Source organism: Emydura macquarii, unplaced genomic scaffold, assembly GCF_026122565.2.
Source record: "Emydura macquarii macquarii isolate MOO-44397 ecotype Brisbane River unplaced genomic scaffold, CSIRO-AGI_Emac_v2 contig_295, whole genome shotgun sequence".
Taxonomy (NCBI): domain Eukaryota; kingdom Metazoa; phylum Chordata; order Testudines; family Chelidae; genus Emydura; species Emydura macquarii.
In genome coordinates, this window is record NW_027130432.1 from 11,605,621 (window position 1) to 11,628,006 (window position 22,386).

At 39.9% G+C, this 22,386-nt stretch overlaps 1 protein-coding gene across 3 annotated transcripts; it reads right to left on the reverse strand.

The window, feature by feature from the left end:
- PSME3IP1 (proteasome activator subunit 3 interacting protein 1) lies at nucleotides 1–22,135 on the reverse strand. 3 transcript variants are annotated; one of them, XM_067552204.1, is made up of 7 exons: nucleotides 22,025–22,135; nucleotides 13,595–13,735; nucleotides 13,292–13,390; nucleotides 10,029–10,151; nucleotides 5,092–5,224; nucleotides 2,880–2,941; nucleotides 1–744 (listed from the first exon to the last, which is right to left on the reverse strand). In XM_067552204.1, exons 2-7 carry the CDS (start codon nucleotides 13,722–13,724, stop codon nucleotides 527–529), a joined length of 765 nt encoding a protein of 254 aa, XP_067408305.1. In that variant the 5' UTR covers nucleotides 13,725–13,735; nucleotides 22,025–22,135; the 3' UTR covers nucleotides 1–526. The 3 variants fall into 3 exon arrangements, with proteins under 3 accessions (XP_067408305.1, XP_067408297.1, XP_067408314.1); XM_067552196.1 differs by having other exon boundaries at nucleotides 22,085–22,134; XM_067552213.1 differs by having other exon boundaries at nucleotides 22,080–22,099.
- Nucleotides 22,136–22,386: the final 251 nt, after the last annotated feature.

Genomic DNA, 22,386 nt, shown 5'->3' on the forward strand with positions numbered 1-22,386 from the left:
TGCATTCAGAATTTCTTTAATCATGTAACAAACTTCTTTACAGTGTCACGGCAATCTACATTTCACCATCTGCTTGATTTTATTCTGCCCCCACTTCTCAAATACAGAATGAAAAGTGACATTTTAAAACAGAACACATGGCCATTTTTACAAGATTTTGGTGCTTCAACTGAATGCTTTAGCCTTGTAAAAACTCATCTTTGATCACCAGGAAAATCTTTCTTTCTTTCCATAAGAACTTTAAAAGATAAGGCTTTCTACCCCCCAATAATTTTGTTACAATAGCTGTATTTTCCCCTCAGAGTTTTAGAGTAGAAACCTATCAAACAGGCTCAGTATGCACCTCAGCAATGGAAGTGTTGTGGGAAAGATATCTAAGTGAATATTTTGGTATTAAGTGAGGGTACCCAGAAAGTTAAACTGAAGAGGTTAGCTAGGAAGGGTATGCCTGGGGAAGAAATGCATCTTTCACCCTCAAGGGCATAGGGTATCTTTCCAAGCTACATTAAGATGAAGGGATTTTATGTTATGGACCATCAAAGAAACTGTTGCTACGAAAGACAGAGGAGACTATCTTTCCAGTGGAGTTAATGGTGCCTTCACTATCTGAACTGGACTCAGAATCGCTGCTTCCCGAGTAGGCTCCAAGGCCTGGGAGGATACCAATGCACACAGCTGCTGAGGGGCAGTGGACTGCAGGGCCACTCATTGAGCTGCTCCCGAGTGGAACACAAGATGGCTTCTCTGAAAGACACATTAACAAACCATTACCATCTTCAAAAAGCAGGTGCATGAGACACAGATAGTTTTAATCAGTGTATAACCAGATGCTATACCTAAGCTATTGCCTCTTGAACACTGTACAAGTTTACTTACCCAATATAGCTATAGTAGCTTTGCTACACGAAAACTTCCTCCAGTCCGAAGGGAGGGGCTACAACGCAGTAGGCAAATCCAGTCCTGTCCTATGACTGCAGTATTTCCTTCTAAGACCATCAATTTAATACATTCCATGAACACTAAATGGTTCTGCTTCAGATATTTGATAAATTTTGCCATGTAATAACTTAGTTGCGAAAACGACTGACTAACTAATAAATGGAATAAAGCAATGTCTCCAGCACTCCGCAGCTAGTTAGCTTTTAGAATGTTGGAAACACAGTTAATTCAACATGTGGAGTTTCAGACTATGCCTCGGGGTGTAGTTATACAACTTGATCTTGCTTCCACTCTTGTGGGGGTGTCTAGGTAGTAAAAGCTATTCTCTCTTGACAATAAAGGCTACAACAATTAAGACTGACATTCAGCTTGATTCTACTTCCTTTTTTCTGGTTACCCATGACTTTCTCAAACACATTTGTCTCAGGCTGAAGCTTCCTAGGCTGTCCATTGCTCAAAAGGTTAATAGCTCAAAAGGTTTGAACAAAATCAGATGACCTCAGTACAGGAGTCACATTTGTCCCCTATTGGTTTGGATGACAAAACTAGTTCCCAGCTAGCTCAAGAATAGCTCAAGCAAGTCATGTCTAACTTAGCTTCCTTTGTACATCTTACTGAGATTTGAAAAGCAGGACAATCAGTATTTTAAAAACTTAAATTGACAATTTTATGCATGAGTGAGCTTATTTTATGCATGACTGAACTTTTGCTCCTTTCTCAAGGATACTCTTTTTGCCCACTTCTTAAGCATACTCCTGTTGGAGCATCTCTTTCTACTGGTAAGGCCAGTGAAGCCTGTAAGCTCCAAAAAGCAAAGCACTTGCAAGTTTGGGTAACGATTAGTCTTAATAGCTGTTTGGCTTACATTCTGCACATGAAGAGCTGTCAGGTCAAGTAGCCTTTAGTATTGGCCCAGGACCAAGGGATTTTTAAGTATTTTTGTTCAAACTTGTGAGTTCCCGAACACCAAACAGTTTAGGATTTACCTTTTAAAAACACCCTCACCCCTTAAAACACAAAAAAACAAAAACTAGCAACAACACAAAACCAAGCAGGTCAGGCAATCTCAAGCATTAGGCTACATTCACAAAGTTAACTCAACCATACTGCACATCCTTTATGTAGTGATATTGTTTATTTAGACATGTAATGTGATTGATTTAACTTTGTGGGTGCAACCTCAATTTCTGGAATTGCTGGCTCCTTGAGTAGTTAGAATTTCACTGCTACCTCTTCATGAGCATTAAATTCACCATTACTAACAAGTGGTGCTGCTCTCTCCATTTTGCACCAATGCTACCTTTTTGTTTTGTTTTTTTTTGGCAGTTGTGTTTATCATAGACACGGCAGGTTATAGCATAGCTAGTCTGCTTGTGTGATAGCTTTTTATATAGTTTTATTTTAAAAAAATCTGAAGTGAAAGGGGACTTAAACTGCTAGGGACCGTAAGTTTCAATCCCCTGAAAACTAGAGCCGCTATCTGACTCTGCCCAAGGATGGTCATTATTCATACAAAGGCAAAATATCCCTTGGCAGTTGGGGAAGAACCCTGACCAATGGCCCTCTATAATCAAATAGTAGACCACCTTAGCAGGAGCCTTGTCTTAATCAAGATTGCATGGTAATAAGTGCCTAAATGGCTGCCAAGTTTGTCCTGCACAGAGCAAAGGTATTTAGGTACCTAGCTCTGGGACTTAGGCACCTAAATATCTGAGGCTTTGGGCCACCGTAGTTGCAATGACCATCTATTGCTCTGCAAAGCATTTGGAAATATTTGGGAGTAGGAGATGTTATTAAAAAAAGTCTACATGCAACACAGTCTTAATCTTCAAACTTGGAGGAGAATAAATGAGCCCTTATAGCAGATGTAACAATGGCAAATAAGTTACAGATTCAGATATAAAGTGCTCTACATATCAAATTCCAAGGCCAAAACACACCTGAATTCTTATCGTTGTCAGTGTCTAGTTTGAGTCTCTTCACACTGTTGCCACCTTCTGAACTGTAAGAGAATGTGGAGTCACCTGGTTAGTCAGAAAACAGTCACAAATCATAAAACTAGATTTGCCTTGAGTTCCCAGGAGAACTCCAGCCAACTACTTAGATGAGTGCAATCAGTACTAATTCTGCTGCAAATTGGGAAGGATCACTATGGGATCCTAGAAGGGAATCTGTAGATTATCAACACATTCAGCCTATAACACACTGTATTCCTCTCCTTTGCCAAGTCGGGGAGTAGAAATCCAGATCTAGGAATCAAAGCCAGATCTTTTGTATGGGAACACAGCACTAGTCACAGAGCTGCCCACCTAGCTGAGACTATTAAATCTTAAAATATTTAAGAGTTTGTGTCCAAGAAAAAACCCCAAATAAGTTTGCATCTCTTTATACTCAGGGACAGCATTCATCTGATCAAAATCCTTTGTTAGCAGGCTTTTTTCTTCAGATCTAAAAGGTATCATACAGCACTGGGGAAAAGTAGTGTCCCTTCTATAGTCCTCCAAATGCTTCTACTTAGAAAAACCATTTCACAGCCATCCCTTCACTAGTCAATTAGGTACTGCTCATCCTCTCCTGTATGGCAGTGCCTGCTATATATTATCCCTGGGATGGGGTGGGGTGAAGGGAATATACTGTTCCTCTGATTTCCCATGTTATATGTTGAATCATTCAGCAACGTTCTATAGTACACCAATAGTAAGTGTGAAGACTCGTCCCCTTCATTTCTGAGGGGACAGTGAAGCATCTCCCTGCATTGAAAAGTTAGTTACAGAATAAATCTCCAATAATACATGTCCATTTACCGGCAAGGGTGGGCTATAATGCCCAGACAGATGAAACTGAGGCTTCACAATCTCAAGTAGCTTGAAATAGAAGAAAAAGTGACTGACAATGTCAAGACTGCACTGACATGTCAATTTTGAAACTCTCTCTTCAAATAGATACCATCTGCAGCCATCAGATGTGCCATCAAGCAATATGCCAGAAACTACTGCTTAGATGCCAATGGATAGGGAGAAAAATAGATCTTTGGCTGCTAGTTAACATCTGAGTTTTGTTCCCTTTTTAAAAACCTATCCAAGTTGTATATCCTGGATTGAAAAAGGAGTTTTGAGACATTCCTGTGCTGAATTTACCGAAGCCAGCTTCCTAGATTATGCCATGAACAGTTTCACTTTTACTGGGGATGAAACACTCACCACAAAACAGAAGCATACGAAGGAATCTCCTATACCTTCAACTAAAACCAGATTCAAGTGCCGATTTACTCTGGATCCTAACTGACAGTCACTGATATCAGATGAGCATTGGGTGGTCTATGGGAAGTGAAGCTATGTCTGCTGCTTTGCAGCTCATGGAGACATACTCCTGCTAGCTGTAATCCAGACAGCTTGCTAAAAAATAGCAGTGAGGAAGCAGCAGAGCAAGCTAGCGATGAGAATACATAGCCAGGAGGCTTGCACAGCCCACAGTGCCGCATCCACACTGCTATTTTTAGCCAGCTCGCCTGTGTGTCTACGTGAGCTGCTTATGGCACGTCTGGTTGCACTTCCATAGCCTGAGTTTGTGGTAACAGTCTAATCTCTACTGGACAGTTGTTCCCACTACACAATATTGTAACTGGTAGCTATGACGGGAGTCTCAAAGAGGCAAAATAGCAAATAGGCCACTGACATAAAATTGCCCTATCCTTTGGGAAGCAATGGGTTTGCATTAACACTGTCAAGTCAAAGTGGTGGGGAACAAGAGACGCTTGCACATTACCTCGGGATCAAGATTTGTACAATGAATTATTTTCTATAAAGCAGAATCAAAAAAACCCAACAGCAACAGTTAAAATTATGCATTTAGGTATCAATAAAACAAGCTGATGTGTGATGCAAATCATTTGGATCAATAAAAGTTGCATTAATAAGATTATAAAATAGGTCATTTTCAGATCCAAATATATGATTTAATGACACTGACACAGTCTGAGATGATTGAAGCCTTGTCTGTTTGAACCAGTTTCCCCACAGTTTAGGAGACCTAGTCCCTCTTGGGTACGGTTCACACCTCTGACAATCTCCCAGAGACAGCTTTTGGCCTGCCTCGCTCCATACTGCTAACTACATTCCTTTCCTTGTGAATTTATAGAGGTGTGAAACTAACCTTCTGTGTTTCACAGCTCCTGACAACAGCTTTGCCTGAGAGAACTTGTTCTTGTTTTCTACTGATTTCACTGTCAGTTTCTTCTCTGCTTCCTTCTTTGAGTCTGTATTGACCCCCACTTTGGTGAGAGTGCTGTGAATTAACGGTTAAGGATCAATTGGGATGCGAGAGATGACATTTCCTCTGCGTTACATTCAGTCTAGCCTGCTAACGCAGATGGAGTTCATTCACAGCTCGAGGGCCTCATACTCCCGCAGAAGCCTGTTGAATGGCATTCGGGAGGTACCTCATATCATATCACCGTTACTCTTAGGAGCTGTCTCAGATGTTCCAATGCCGGGCCTTTTCCTGGAGGACTCGCAGGCAGAGAGGGATGCAAACTATAATGGCATGCACACAGTGGGAATTGCTCCTCAACAGGTACTTCAGGACAGCAAGGAAAGAACTTTGTAACCAACCAAGAGTACTCTTAGCACCAGAGGAGCCTCCCTAGAGGCAAGTGTCCTCTCCCATTTTTAAAAAGTTTGGGAAACATGGAGAGTGCAAGGAAGGCAAAAAAAAAAAAAAGTAAGCACAAGATGGCATAAGACCTCCTTAACCCACTGGACCCAGACATTTTTGTTACAAACCAGCTGTTTCCCAACCCTACCTTCATGAAGGAGAGAGAATTAATCAGTAGGCCAAATTCTGCTCCCCACTTCTCAACCATGCAACACCTGGAGAATTCATCCAGCTAGGTCTACCATAAAGCAGAACAAATTAGCCTTACATCTCATAAAGCCTGCCTTAAAAATTCTCCCATCTCTTTATGCTGGCCTCATTACTGGTTCCATAGCAGGCTCCTTCATTCACTGATAGCCTGAAAAGTAACCCTGTCAGGAATATAGTTGAAAACTGACTAGGATTAGGCTTGGACAGATTCAACCAGACCCCTGAAGGACCAAAACCTGCAGGGAGGGCGTCTTCTTTTTTTAAAGAGAATTTTGTGGCAGTTTGTCCTCAGCATGTGAACAAAATGGAGGATTTGTTTAAATCAGATTGGAAACTCTTTGGAGCAAGGATTGTGTGCACCCAGTCTAACAGGAACCCTGAACTCAATTAAGACCTCTGAGAACTTACTAATACAAAAGATTTATGGCCCATAAGTTTCCTTTCTCAATGACATACAAACTCACTAGCTGGTCAAATAAGAGTGGCTTAAACCTGTCTGCCGTCATAGACAAGTATGAAAGTAGCAATCTTAAAGGATAGGTCATGCCATAACATTTATATTAAAGTATTTTCAGATGCCCCTGCCCTGGCTTATAATAAGCACAGCCCTATTAAGAACAACTTTGCCTTACAGAACAAGCCATGTTCTCTTTGAACAATGGCCTACTTTCTCCTCTTTATGCTGCCCTGACTGTTAATGAGCAGCATCATTGACTAGTTCCAGCAATGCCCACAGATTAAGTGAGTAGCCTAAAATAGAACATTCGAAAGGTGGGCTGCAGATGCAACCCGTAATGAAGCAAGCAAGTCTGAATAGGCCTCAAAGGCTAGTTGGGGACCATGACCTTTCTGATTTTTAAGTCACACCCAAGAGTCTACAGAAACACTAATTGGTTCTCTTCCTATGGAGAAGTCTAGTTTGACCCCAGCTTGGCTGATAAAGGACCCATTTGACAACATCTCAAAAAACCTTTTTCCTACTACTTCCTTGCTGATTTGTTAGTCTGGTATTTATGGAGACCTGAAAATCTTATGGAAAGTTTTACAATTGCACATACGAAAACAATGTTTAATCTAAAAGATTACAAATAAAAAAAAATTACCCTTAACTACAGTCAGTTCCTTCTTTGACTGCAATTCCTTGAAACAACTGACAGCACAAATTCTTATAAACAGCACAAAAATCTGAATTTCACAAATAAAGAGACAACATCAGCTGTTGCAGGGAAGACACAAGACACAGTAAACTTCAGACTTGGCAGGTCATATCAGTAAAGTGGCAGAAACTGTGCAAATACTGTTTTAAGGTGTATTTACACACACAGACTTTGACTGGAAATCTTGAACATGCTATTTTAGAAGCTATTTTAGTCTTTCTAATTAGTTTTAGCATGGGTCATTCCTTATTTGATTTTCCAGGGACATAGTTACTGTCCATAACCCAGCTGTCATGTTTGACTTCTTCCCCATCTCAATTAAGCACAGCTACAACTACTAGGCTGTTAAGTAGTTTTAAAAAAAAAAAACCAAAAAAAAAACCATTAAGACATGGCAAAATAGTGCCATCCTGTGGCCACTTGAAGTAATAAATGCAATCTCTAGACATGCTGTACACCTCTTTAAAACAATGTTGTGTTGCAACATGTGGCTCATTCACTTGTTAGCAAGGTAGGTTCTTATTGTCATTTCTTTTGCTATATTGTTCTTCAATACTAGGATAGGTAGAGCCATTCTGAGCAAGTTGAAGGTTTGGTTTTTTTAAACAGATTCCATGGCTACTACATTTTTGTCAAAGGATGATTATCTGCAAACATTCCAACCGTACCTCCAAAATCCCTAGCAACTACTAACCAAACAGCCATTTACAGAGATTGATAACCTCATTGCTGGTTGTATCTAAATTAATTCTATGGACAGAAGATCCCCATGTAAGAGAATTACTGGATTGACATTACTAGCAAAGTGACTTTTTCCTCCCAAAAAGCTATATAAAAATATGTACAGAGCTTTGTGTTAATCCCGGATGCAATCATAAAAATACTTGTTCTACGATATAGTTTAATGCTAGCATTTTGGGAGAGGTGACAGGCAAAATGTGCTTTTACAGAGAGCTCTAAGATTATACGGATATTTTCTTTCTCCTGCTTTTTGTGACTATCTATTTAGATTGCAAGCTCTTCTTGAATGGTCTCTCTCGCAATATGTTTGTAAAGTGTCTAGCACAATGGGCTTTGATCTCAGTTGGGATCTCTACAGGCTACTGTAATATAAATAATAAGTAGTAAAGCAAACGTAGAGAGCTAATATTTGCAAAACTTTCTGAGAAGCATAAAGTTAAAAATAATACAGGCAGACAACTAAAAGTTCTTTAACAGGGAAAAACTGAGTAGTCAGCCACTTCTACAGTATGGAAGGAGCAATTTTTAATATACACACCCCTACTAACACCACATACCTTTTGATTTTGCTTTGTTTTGGACAGAACAGAGCATTAAAATATAAACCTGAATTTTACTGAGACTTAAAAAGGAAGAAATGGTTGAGAATTTCACAGCAATGTAGGCGATTGACACATCTTCCACTAAAATTAAGCATCTAAATCCCCTAGAATGCTTTGAAATTCTCAATCGTCTGTAGCCAATATTTATCCATGAATATCAAACTATAAACTATCACACAATGCGTTTAGTTATTTCAGAATTTTAATAAGCAATATCCTTGTTTTCTTAACACATTCCTTGAGTATCCTGGGGCAATTTACATGCTTTTGCTTAGTACAGCCAGCTAACCCTCAGTCTAAGTCAAGCTTAATTTTAGAGAAACCTAAAATGTTCACAACTTACCTAGAGATACAATTAGGTAAAGCAGCACCCATAATTGGAACCCTTTCCTATTGTTAACCATGGACTTTGGGGGTCATGAGCTGTCCATTTCAATTCCCATTTCCGGCAACATTTTATCTGAAACTTCAGCTGGAATACATGTTTCCTTTTAAAATGATTCTCAAGTTCTAGCCTGTAAAATCATTTTACGATACTTATTTTGTAGGGTGGTGTCACACTTTTCACCTAGTACAGTGCATAAATGGAAGGAGAATATTTGATTCATTTATTGATCCTGGCCTGTGCTCTGGGCTGGTGCTTCTGCAAGAGGAGGTGGGGCAGACTACCCCATCCTATCAAGTTGGATGTTAGCGGTTCCTTTGTCTCATGGATAAGTAATGAATTTCCAATACATATACCTTGGAATTATCTTAGGACATCTGTATATGAAACCAATTATCAACTTGATTCTCTCCCCATTTCATTTGGCTAATTCGTTCATCATGTGTGGAGCTTGATGATCCTCCTTGTTCTGCTCAACCTTAAAAACAGTCAGAACTAGCTCAATGCTTTGTCATGTATGCAAACCCAGTCTGAGGTCCTGAACTTGTCTCCAGCATGTTTGTCTGGCAAAGGACAGGAACACAGTAGAATTGACAGGCTTACCAGACAGGCTGGGAGAAAAGAGCATCCTGTGGTGCACTCCAGCACTTCTCCATGACCAGCTGGAATTTACAAGCAGAATGGAACAGTCCTGCTCCTAACCTACAAGTGCATGCTATTCAAAGCACTTTCATTTCCATGGATGTTGGGGCAAAGGAAGCAAATGACCACATGTGCATGGCTGGTCCATGTAGAGGAAAGGGATAATGTCATTCTAAGTTTCTAGTCCTGCAGTTAGCAGAGGGGGAAAGAAGCCTTAAATATTGCAAAAGCAATAGAAAAAGACAATAATTCAACAGCTATTTCAAACAGTTTGGCTCTTAAGTTTTCAATGTACTCATGGAAAAAAAAAAGCTTGGTGAAAGTAGATCTGCCTTTTTTAAAACAGGGGAGGGCTAAAGCAGAGGTTAAAAAAAGGGAAAGTCTATCCTTCCTTTATACATTCCTCCCTTTCTATCCTTCTCATATTTCACACTGATGCAATAAGATAACAGCAATTAGAAGGAAACAGGAACATACAGAAAAATTTTGAAGACATGACCAAAAAATTGAGCTCAAAGAACAAAAAATGAAGAACTTTAGAGGCAGCTAATCATCATCATATACACTTCAGTGTAGAAAACTACTTTGCAGAAAAAAAGTGTGTGAACATTAAGTCTGATTGCAGCACAACCCACTGTAGCTCAGTGTCTTATAAGCTTCCACTCAGAACAGCGGCGAATCATTTCAGTGCAAAGGATATTCTGTATTCATTTAGTTCTTTCAGATCATCTTCTCTTCGTTGCTTTTCTATTAGCGCTTGTTGCCGAGAAACCTCATCAAGGAACTTTGTCTCATCTTCATCTAAGCCTCTTACCATATTTTCTGAATAATGCAAAGCAAAAATTAAAAGCCATTTAAGAAGCTGGTAGAGTGGAGGACTAACACAACAGTACTTTGCACTTTCATAACATTTTTCATCCAAAGATTTCAAAGGGCTTTACAAAAGGTAGATAATCATTTACAGCTATTTTACAGATTGGCATCTCTAGTACCACTAAAGCAGAGAGGGGAAGTGATCTGCACAAGGTCATTGGCAGGATAGGAAAGAGTACCCATGGCTACCCTCAATTCTCTGTTCTAACCAGTAGATCATGCTGTAAGTTTAAAAAAATTAAGTTTATATCAGATTCTTCAAAAGACAAACCACCCAAGGATTGGCTTGTTTTTCTAACTAATGAGAAAAAACAAACTTCTTCAGGCTAAAGAATATTTTCTAGTCAATGAGATTCCAGATTACTACATCTGAGCTCCCAGACATCAAGGCACATTCAAATGAAGGACTTGTCTACACTCGAAATGCTGCAGCTGCACCACTGTAGCGCTTCAGATACTACCTATACCGAAGGGAGAGGTTCGCCCATCAGCATAGGTAATCCACCTCCCCAAGAGGTGGCAGCTAGGTCAATGGAAGAATTCTTCCATCAATCTTGAACTGTCAACAGGGAACTTAAGTCAGCGCAAGTCAGTGGATTTTTCATATCCCTGAGTGACATAATTATGCTGATCTAATTTTCTAATGTAGACAAGGCCTTAGACACATGTCCTTGAACAAAGCAAACACAGAATGGTATTTTACTGAATACATACTTACTCACATTTATAAACACAGTAAAAACCAAATTAGCTAAAAATTACATGTTTAGTTATCTATGTATTTACTCCCTAAATTTCCATTCTGGTTTCCTATCAGTTCTTCCTAGTAGGATACAGATAGCTTATTAGAAGGTTCTGTGAATCTGTTTTGCAAAGGGTAGTTGTTGCCCTGGAATTGAAGAGTATGTTATCCCAGAAGTTGATCAAGCTAATTGCAACCATATTATGTGCATTCAGCCAACATGAATTAATAAAACAGAACACCACATAGTTAAGGGTTAATTGAACAAGCAGGACTTCTAGAGCCAAGGCCAAAAGCTAAGCTGCAGGCTTGCAGTTTCTGCTAATCAGAATGGGAGGAAGGGAGAAAAGAGTCAACAATTTGAGACAAAGAAAATAAGTAGATGGAGACCTTGAATTTGGGTGCCTTTGATATAGAAATGTATTATGACTAAGATTGTTAGGAATGTTTGGTTAATAAGTAGTTTATTTAAGTTAGGAGAGATGATGACCCAGTAGGGCTCCCTATGATATATATATTTTGTGAAAGTTAGTTATAAAAAGCTAGATAATAGAGTGTACTTCGGAGCAGTTCTCTGAAGCTATCCTGAGAGACTTTTTCCTGAAACTTTACTCCCTGCAAATTACTGAATACCATCTCAGATTCTAGGCTATTATTTGAGATGTTCTAAACCTATTGCTTATGTCTGTGTGTGTTTTAAAAATAATTAGTAGTTTTAGATAAGAGCATGCTTACTTGTATTATCTTCATCAGCTGGAAGCGCTGTGTTCCCACTGATTTATTCCTGATAGTGCCTGGACTTAAACAGTTAAGTTACCACTGCTTTGCATTCTGAAAATCCTGAGTAATATAGTTACTCCACCAACATTTCAAAGAGCTAATGAAAGACTTAAAAAGCAAAGCCAGTAATGTCTGTGGCCAGACTGAAAATTCTCTTCAGTTACAGCAACTGGCCAAATTTCACTGATTTTATCTTCATGAGGTTTAATGCCTAAAGAGGATTTTTATGACTGCAAATTAAGGGGCCATATTTTGCCCTCAGATATAAATCCCACATACTTCAAAAGGCAGGGCCTGAAAAATCTAGGTGCCACTGACCAGTGGCAAGGAGGAAGGGAGGGGCCTAAGTTGATTTTTGTTGACTTCAATCCTTTCATTTTAGTAGTACTGCCCCATGAGTCTCCAGACCAATAGTCTCCAATATATCTGCTACTGCTCAGAGCTTTCCCCAGCAGCAACAGCAAATGACAAGACTCTATTCAGTTTCACTGGTCTCATTCTGAAAAACTGCATGAAATTGACAAGAACCTTAATTTTACTCAACAGCTGCTTGGTATATAAAGCTATAAGCAGCAGCTGCTGAGGAAGTAGTGATTGTTCCTAGATCTTACTGGTATCACTCTCCTATGAATCAACTTTTGGCTAGTACAGTTTAGTCTTCTGGCTTGCAGGTGTTGGATAAACTTTTTAAAGCCCCATCAAGAGTAGCATTTAGCCCCAATATAACTGTCTACCTTAAAAAAAAAAAAAAAAAAGTCACAAACTAGAAAGATTTTTTTAAAGCTTGTCAATGAACACGTTGAAAAGAATGGGTCATTTCCCAACATTATTAATCAACAAGGTATATATGTTAACAGCACTTTCCTTTCTAGTCAGCCTACTCCTGCTGCCCATTTCACTGACGCATCTCAGTCCAACATTAAGCTATACTGAATTTTTCTGAAATGAAATTATGTAGTATTTGTGACAGCTCAACTGGGCAAGAGAAGCAAGCTGATTAAGAGATGAGACAGCTACTGTTCACTGTTAGATCACTACTGACAAAGTGATTGACCACCAAATAGCTATCTGAAATGATCTGGGAATCATGACATCCATTGGAAACTTTAAAGCTTTTCCTTAATTCACCCTAGTGAATAGGGGGGAAATGGTCTTATATTTAAAGCACAGGATGGGAAGTCAGGAGAACTGGATTCCATTTCCAGCTCCACCATTAATTCTAACATACTTCAGCCTCAGTTTCTTGATCTGCATAATGAAGATAATACCTCCATACCTCACAGGAATGAGAGTTTTTATGGACATTTTTAATCAACTTTGAATTCCTCATGTGTGAAGTCTCTCTTAATGCAAATAATTATTACATTTTATGATGTACGAGCCATCCATTCAATTATGTGTCAAGTAAATTTCAGAGTAACAGTGACGTAAAAAATCAGTGCTTTTGGGAAAAAAGGTAGGAAAAAGAGAGGAAAGATCTATCAATCTGGCCAGATATCTCACAAGTTACCAAAAATGTGGCACTTCTCTGTGCTTCAGTTCAGAACAATATCTTGCTGGTGCTTACTGAATTTAAACTGCTCCTCAAACTCCTGCTGTTTCTTGTCTTTCTGTTCCTGGAGTCTTTCATATAGTGATCGTGGGTCATACACTTCCTCTGGACATTCTGAGAGATGAGAAAAGAGCAACAGACAAGAACATACCTTTGACTATTTCTTTTATATTATTCTTTAACAAGTAAGCCTGGCTTCTTCACTTAAGGCTTTTAAATATTCTCACAAGTGTAGCAGTTGGTTCCTTTGATTTCTGTAGGGACAGTTAAATATTCTTTGGATCTCTTTCCTGCAATTACCAAACTATATCCTTGTACCTTCTGGGTCCTCAGGTTTTCGAACCTTCTCCCATTCTTCCTGTCTTCTCTTCCGTCGCTCATCTAGCTCCGATTCAGACACAAATCTCTTGTTAATCACAAGGTCAGCAGTGCCATCTCCCCCATCCATTGTGGAACAGCCTGTCCAAAAGAAATACATGGAAGTGAAAACAGATATTGAAGGCCAGATTCTAGTTTTGATTGCATAAGGAATATTATTGAGTAGCCTGAAGAAGCAGGCTCCTGCACATATGAGCAATACAGAATCTTCATGACATATAGGGTTTACAAGATAAAATCTGACCCCACAAGCTGAAAAATATGATAACATTTAATATCAACTCAAAATAAAAAAGAACACAACTACCCCTCAATTGCCAAGCGCCTCTTGTAGGACATCTTCAGTAAGAGATAGAGCTCTATTAGAGTCCATCAGAGAACACAACTCACTAACAGCAGATAGATACTAAACAGGTACTATACTTCTTCTTAGTCAAAAGACTCAAGATGGATGCATTTTGCATGTAGCACCAACATTAAGAGGGGAAGGATTAAAAAACTTGTTAAAACAAACCTATATATAGAGAACCTCAAAAAACATTTAAATAAGATACTAGAACCTTTGCATATTGCAGTCCAGCAAGAGTGCAACACTGCCTATTAAAAGATCCTATTTCTAGTTGCTTATAACTATGCCATGCTTCAACCATTTGGGCTGAAATTTTCCATGCCACGTGTCCACCTAATGCTAAATTTCATTTGAAAGTTTCAGCCAAAATCCTTTTTTCACCTGAGAGGTTAGGATTTGATCATCTGTTTTTTCAATTTGCTCCCCCCCCGTCTAGGAAACTGCACACAAAAATCTACATTAAAAAAACATTGGGGTTGCTATTGTTAAGCACTGAAAAGTTAAGAAACGCCACAATTAAGGTTGCCTGTGGGTTAACAACACTGTACCCAAGATTTTTAAGTAAATTTTACAAAGACATTTTAAATTGTAATCAAAATATTTATTTCTATTTATACTCAGGGTTTTAAAACCAATTTATGAAAAAAAAGTTTTGGACCAAAAATGACCTCCCTAATCCAGACCTTAAAACTGACATACAAAAGTTGTCTCTTCCTACTTCTCAGCACAAATTTAATAGCAGTAAATAACACTGAAATGAGGCTGCCTACTACTCAAACAACATTTTCTCTACAAAATACAGTTCAGAACAATATGAATATTAAAACAAAATTAATGAAAGTTGTCAAAGAAATTATTTTATGGTGCATTATATATGCTCTTTGATCATTTCTTACTGAATCTTGTACGTTAACATGTAATTTGCAATTGGATCTCCGACTCATTAGCACTAATAGAGGTTCTACTACAATTATCAGTGTCACCATAAAACTAAATGTCCATAAGGAATTTCCTATAACTAGGGCTTAGTTGGTTTCATTTTGAATAGAAGCTTCCCTAGTGACGGACAGCAGTATTTAGTGACCAGGAAGAGACATCTCCCTCCCACCCGTCTCCTCCTCTTCCCCCTTCCCCCAGTTTTCACCCATACAAAAGTCATAATGCTAGGCCATTATGCTGGTAAAGCAAGTGACATGTTTTACAAGTGTTAGCACCAGAGTGATCCTCCTCTGAGGAATGTCCTAGAGAGAATTAATTAACTGGACACCTGAAGTCTTACTCCCGGTTTAAACCCATGCAATATAATACAAGCTGCAAAAGATTCCGTTCTAGATTTATTCTGCCAATATAGTTATGCCCCTTAACCAGATATTTAGATATGTAACTAGAACATATGTATCTAGAACATCCAGATATGTATCTAGAATGATACATAAAACTGATGCAAGTAGAAGATTGTTCATAGATTATATCAGTTGCTATTACTTAGTTCGATCATACCAACAACCTGCTGGGTTTAACCTCAGTGCCTCAATCTCCCCATGTGTAAAATTGATATAGTCATGCTTTTCCTCCTTTCTAACACACTCTGGGGTCTACAGACACCAACCACCCTGTCAGTGCTAAGTATTTTCCATTTGGAGCCCAATCCTGCTTACATTTAAATCCATTGGGAGCAGGATTGAGCCCTCAGTATCTCTGTTCCTTGAGGAGGAGAAGTCGGCATTTCAAGATGTTAGGTAGGGTCAATTTAACACACCCTTCTACCACCATTGTGGATTCAATCTTTTGAAGAGCTGAGCCCAACAATTTCTCCTGAAGTCGCTGGCAGTTGTAGATTATTTATTATTTGTATTGTAGTAGCAAATAGAGGCCTCAGAAGAAATCCAGGCTCTACTGAGGCAGGTGCTGTACAAAAAATGGTTAAAGATAGTCCCTATTCTGAAGAGTTTACGATCTAAATAGACAAGACAGACGAAGATGGGAACATGAGGCACAGAGAGAGATTAAGGTCTAAGCATTCAAGAGAAACTACTGATTTTGGGTACCTCATTCTTGGGTGTGCAACTAAAGATATCTTAAAATGGGACTGATTTTCAGAAAAATATTTAGCATGTGCCCTCTGAAAATAAAGACCTTTTAAGGTGCCTGAAGTTGGGCACACACAAATTACAAGTCACTTTGGAAAGTTTAGTCTTAAATAACTTGCCCAAAGACACACTGGAAACCTGTAGAGGAGCTGGGAGTTGAACCTATATTCCATGGGTCCGAGTCCACTGCCTTAACCATAAGACCATCTTTCCTTCCCTAAGTCATAAAAAGAATTTATCATGCATCTGTCCCATCTCATTAACTCCTTTTAGAAAAGGATAAGGGGTTCAAATATGATGGTGATGGTGGGGCATATAAGAATGTAGCTAGGATGAAGGGGCAGAGACGCAGACTACATGTACGCTTATGGCAGTGTACAGAGTACAGACACAGCACACCCAGTTAGCATGGATATAAACAGTATTATATATGGTGAGACACAGTCTAGGCAAGAAGAGAAGAATGCTCTACACACCTGAACCCCCATGGTATATACCCTACATGGCTCTCTACATGCCCAAGCAGTGCCTCTCACCTCTACACTATTTTTTGCAGTGTAGTGTCCTGCTGCCAGAGCCTTTCCCTGCCTCTGTGAAAGGCTCCCCCTTTGTTGATGTTTCACTGCAGCGTGTAGCTACATGCTGCAGTGACCAGTGTGGATGCAGACTGCCTTTCACTGCCGCATGTAGCTACCCGAGTCATGTGTGCACTCCATATGCTACTGCAAGTATAAACATAGCCTCTGAAAGAGCCCGGCAATTTCATCAGCACTGAAATCTTTTGAATGCAAAATTGTCTGACCTAAGCGCACCACAATCCTTACAGAATCCATGAGCTCAGAGGGTCCCTGTATTCTAGGAAAACGATCTATGTAACAACAGTCATCAAAAACAGGTTCTCCCCTCTGCTAGTGCCACAGCTTAACTGTGACTTTATATAGGAAAAAAATGTTTTCAGCATCATTATGGAAAGCATGTTCCCAGCAGCCACATCCTGGAGCACAAAGACGAAAATGCAAAATGCTATTTAAAAATGAAAAATTGGATCATCTTCAAAGTTACTCCCATTTTTCAGCAAGACAAGTTGGCATTTTTACATTCGGAATGTCCAGGTATTTAGATGTCAGCTTATCATGAGGTTCGCTCTTTCCCCTGTTCCTCAAAAACTACTGGAAATACAACAAACCTGCATATGTAATGCTGATGACGAAAGATTGCTTTTTACTTCTGTTTATTGCTACTTAGTGGCCTGAGTATATTCAGCAATTTTGAACAGTCAGGAACGTGTATTAGTTTCTTCCCTTCCTCCTGTAAAGTACTCAGAGGCTCACTCAGTGAGGTCTTTTGGATGAGCTGCTGAACAATAAGTAAAGAAGATTCTCTTATTCATGTCAGGACTGATGTTCACACAGTATTGATATTGATGGTTACTGTTAACTCTTCAGAACAAACTGCTGTTACAGATTTTTTTCCTCACTACTGAATCCAAAGTATTTTCTCCCACTTTGCTAAAAAGGAGCTGTCGTCAAAAAAATTACCCTAAGCAGAAGGTAGTCTTATCTGGCTAGAACAGCACCAACCTGGGTGCCATCAATCCTCTAACTCTTCAGAAGTCCCTCCATGGATGTATAGCAGGGAGCTATTTCAGAAGTTTAAGATGGGGTTCTACCCATTCTCCACAGCATTCTCCCTGCACCCTCAATATCAGAAGTGGCACATACCAAATCTGATCTCACCAATACAGTAAAAAGAGATGAGGGGCAGGTATGAAAAATAAATGCAGATTTTAGAATCACTTTTGAACAATTTAAACATTTAGTTTCATTACCTCCCTCACAACTTTCACATATAAAAATAGTATATCCAACTTCTAAAGTGTTTTCTTTTGTCAACAGCTCTGAAACCTATCGGGTATTTTAGAAAAGCCTAGTTTAAAAACTTTATTTTAACCCTTCCATACACAATTTTTTCCAAGATTTAGAGCATTGTCAGGAGAATTTCTTGGACCTGATCTATTGATATAGATTATATTTAATGAACAAATCTACCTCATGCTCCCCATTTACGTTCAACTGACAGCATAAAACAAAGCCATCAGTACTGGAGAGAGAAGAGAACTGCTCTTCAAAAACCTTGTAAATATGTACACCATAAAAAAAAGTCTCTAACAGTCCCTCACCATCCCACGGCCGGGTTTATTTCATACCATCATTTTGACTGGCATGCTTGATTGTTAAGCATCTAACATCATTCACAATGTTTACATCACAACAGAAAACACCTGCAAGACTTGGAGTTTAAAACCTTGCACACTCCAGGCTCCCATTAAGTAGAAAAGTTAAGCACATGCATAAACATCTTCAGGATCAGGACTTTGGTCAGCAGGAATTGACAGTTAAGGCCTCCACAGTGTTACAGGATTTTTCTTGCCTTAAGTACTTCCAAAAGATTAAGTTTTAAATATTACAATATTGCACTGTTGAATTCTAAGGCAAAAAAAGAAAAACAGCTCTAATACAGATCAAAATGTGTCTGTTCAGAACAGCAGTCTCTCTCACACTAGGAAATCATTTTTTAGAAATCCACCCCCATCCCAATATTTAGTTTGAATTTTATGGGTGAGTTGAAAATTAAAAGCATCGGGATTAGTCAACTGAAGTATGAGCTGCAAATTTTTATCCTACAGCACATCTTGATAGAAACCTAGGACGTGGCATACTGGATTACTTTAGTGTCATCTCAGATAGTGGCTAATACCACATGTTTCAGAGACAGATGCAAAAAAACATTATATACAGATTAAAGAATAACTGGCCCATTGGGAAAGTTTCTTCTTGTATATATTTGTTAGAGATTGACTTATACCCTGAAGCATGAGCTTCTCACTTCCAAACTCTGGGGTGTTTTTTAAAAGAATTCTTACCAATGTACCTCAACCATATAAGTGTCCATTTTTTTTAAATCCTGCTAAGCTCTTGGCCTCAGTGACGTAGTGAGTCAATACATTTCAGAGGCTGAAAACACTTCCTTTTATCAATTTTAAATTTTCAACCTTTGTTTTACTGAATGTCCATTTGTAGGTAGTATGTGTATAAACAAAAATTATTATTTTTAACTCATGATGAATAAATTGAGATAGATATGATGCATCAGAGAAATATGTCAAGCAAGATTTTAAAAACTGGTTGCTGTTACTAAGCCATTTAGTTTTAGCCCAGTTCACTTGGTTAACTATTCTGATGTAACAAAATTGATACTGTGATTCCAAGGCAGACGCCAGTTTCATTTTCAATTGCTCAGTTAAATGCGAACTTTGTAGGGAAATTTTTAAAATATTCTCCATGGTTAATAACACTGGTTCAGAAGGTGTATGAAATGCTGGGAGAGCCTTATTGGGGACTGCCTGATCAGGGTGCCGCCACCACCACTTTCATCATGTTACCTAACCCTGATAAGTGCGAGCACTAAAAGCAGTGTCAGAAACTTAAAGTAGGGCTCCAAAAATTATGAAACACCAGTGTTTGTAGCAATGGGACATTTTTCAAAGATTTCCTTAGTGCGGACAGGACAAGCTTATTCACAACTCTAACTGAAGTTTGATGGTCATCATTAGCTTTCTTACACTCATCTCAGTCACAAAAGAAACAAACAGTTAGAACCAATACTTTGTTCTGATACAGCACCTTTCATCTGAGGATCTCAGAGCAGTTTAAAAACATTAATGGGACACCATCAGTTTGAAATCTTATCAATTTAAAAGAATGAGCAAAAAGTACTTCTAGTGACATCTGGCCAAGTCCCCCTGCCAGTTTCTGCAGTGTGAATCATATTTGCCTATTTTTCCTCAAAAAAACATTTCTCTGAACTGTTTCCGTGTAAAAGATCCACACAAATAGGGGAAACTGACTCCCTGCACAGTCAAACAGTGCCAGTGTCCTCCCATATAGTGTTATCAAAGATGCCAAATGAAAAAAAATAACCTTTGACTTTAATAAATTATAGTGTTTTGCGGGTGTTATTTGTAACAATAGGTAACAAGCAGAGACAAATGTGCTTTGAAAAAAAGTCATGTGTCCCTGAGAGCACCACACCACCACCAGAAATTAGATCATATAGTTCACATTAAACAGGTAGGGAAACAGACGCACAGAGGTGCAGTGAGTGAAGTGACTTGCTCAAGTCCCCACAGCAAATTAATGGCAGAGCTTGACATGAACTGTGGAGTACCATTCCACACCCTAGACTATCTTTCCTTCATAATGTGACTTATTTCACCAATGTACTCTCTTTTAACTGATTAAACAGTCAAGCAGGTAGGACCTAAGACATCAACTTCTGCAGAAATTAAGCATTCCTTTAAAAGGGTTTCTAGCCCTTGCATAAAGAAAGCCTTCCAAATGTGAGCTGAATGCACCCAAAAAAGTGCTGTCTTCCCGAGTTTGCTGGCAGACCACTCAAGGATCTCTGCAGCTTCAGACCTTTTCCAAGTTCCAGTGAAAGTAAAATGACTAGACTCTGATAAGTATTGCTCTTACCTTTCAGAAAAAAGCTATGAGTGCAGAGGATGCACTAGAGCTGCTGTCCTAGCACTTTACTGATGCCTCAAAGAACTATTAGCCTCCAACTATTTGATATCCAAACTGTCAGTGGTTGAGTTCCTTCAAGCATTTTGCCACCATACTTCTAAGCTTACTTTGCTTTTGTAGACAGGCAGGAAGACCGCTCAGATTATAGGCACCTTATACATAAACACTATCTCCTCACAAGACCACTGCAGCCAGAGGACCAAATATACAGCTTAATGGGTGCCAGTCTACAAACAACTGAACAAGGCTGAAGCTGTCATAGAGCTACTTGCGGAAAAAAGTTAGCTGGATTTACAGAACTTCAATTGTGGCAGCTCTTAGTGGCTTGATGAGCTATTACTTTTTTTCCTAGAGGCTGCCATCAGATGCTGCAGAATAAACACCTTCATTTTTATTTTTAATTAAACCCACAGCCCACATCATTACACTTATTGTTAGCATGCTAGAAGGGACAATGCTTTCACTATACATGTGTCCAGTACCTTGTGCAATAGGTTCATAATCATCAATCTTTAGCTGCTATTATAACCACAAACAAACAACATTCATTCTCAAAGAAAATCTTCAAAATATCCTAAAGTCTAACAAAGTGATGTCTGCTCAAGCCTGAAGTGTCCTGATAATTTTTGGTAAAACTCGTGAACTTTCTCTAAGTGGTGTTAACTCCAAATCCTGCTGATGACAATTTAAACATCAACTTTCTATTGTGGTTCAAAGAGCACAAGAAAAGAGGAGGATCTTTTAACAAGGAACCGCACAATCTACTGCAAAAGGCATCTGTTCTCGACTAGCCACGCTTTGTCCAATAACACCACCTTTAATTTACCCAACTTCCTCTATTTATTCCAGTTTCAAAGACAGAGTGGCTCATGGGGGTAGATACAAGCTGAAACGCACCACCAAACAAGACTCCATAACCTTATTCTCACCAACAACCAACCACCCCCCTGCCTGTATCCCCACATCACTGCCAATCGGCCTCGCCCTATCGTCCCTCCATAGCCCTAACCCCCCATCACCACCACCACCCCCCACCCCGGCCTCCAGAATCTTCCCTCCCCAGCCCTAACCACACACCCCCTCCAGCAACCCGGCCTTCCCCATCCCCGCCTCCATAGCCCTAACCCCACCCCCACCCCAGTTTCCCCAATCGCCCCTCGATAGCCCTAACCCCCCAAGCAACCCGGCCTCTCCCAATCCTGCTCCAGAGCCCTAACTTCCCTCCACAGACCTAACCTCCCCCCCCCCCCCCCACATCCACCCCCCTGGAGCCTCTATCCCAAGGCTGCTCCCACAATCTCCCCCCTCAGCACCGCCCGCTCCCCGTGGCGCAGACCCCGCCCACCTTCCTCTCGGCCGAGCCCCTCAACAGAGCAAGGCCTCTACAACGGTAGACGCACCGTACCCCACTCTGCAACCACCATTGACCCAGCGGGCCCTCGGTCACCTAAGAGCCACGCCCCCTTTCCGCCCCAGTTAGCCAATCACCTGCACCCTTCCTCTCACACTGCCACTACTAGCCAACCGCGGCTCCTGTTGCGGAGAGGTTCTTTCTTGGCCGTCCCAACAACACGGCGACGATTGGCTGATCTGGTGATGGGGCGGTGGGATTGGATGCAGTGTCACGTACTCGGCACCCCGCGTTCGGATTGGTTGGTTTGGCGGGGGGAAGGGGCGGGGTGAGTCGCCCGGGATACGGGGCGGGGG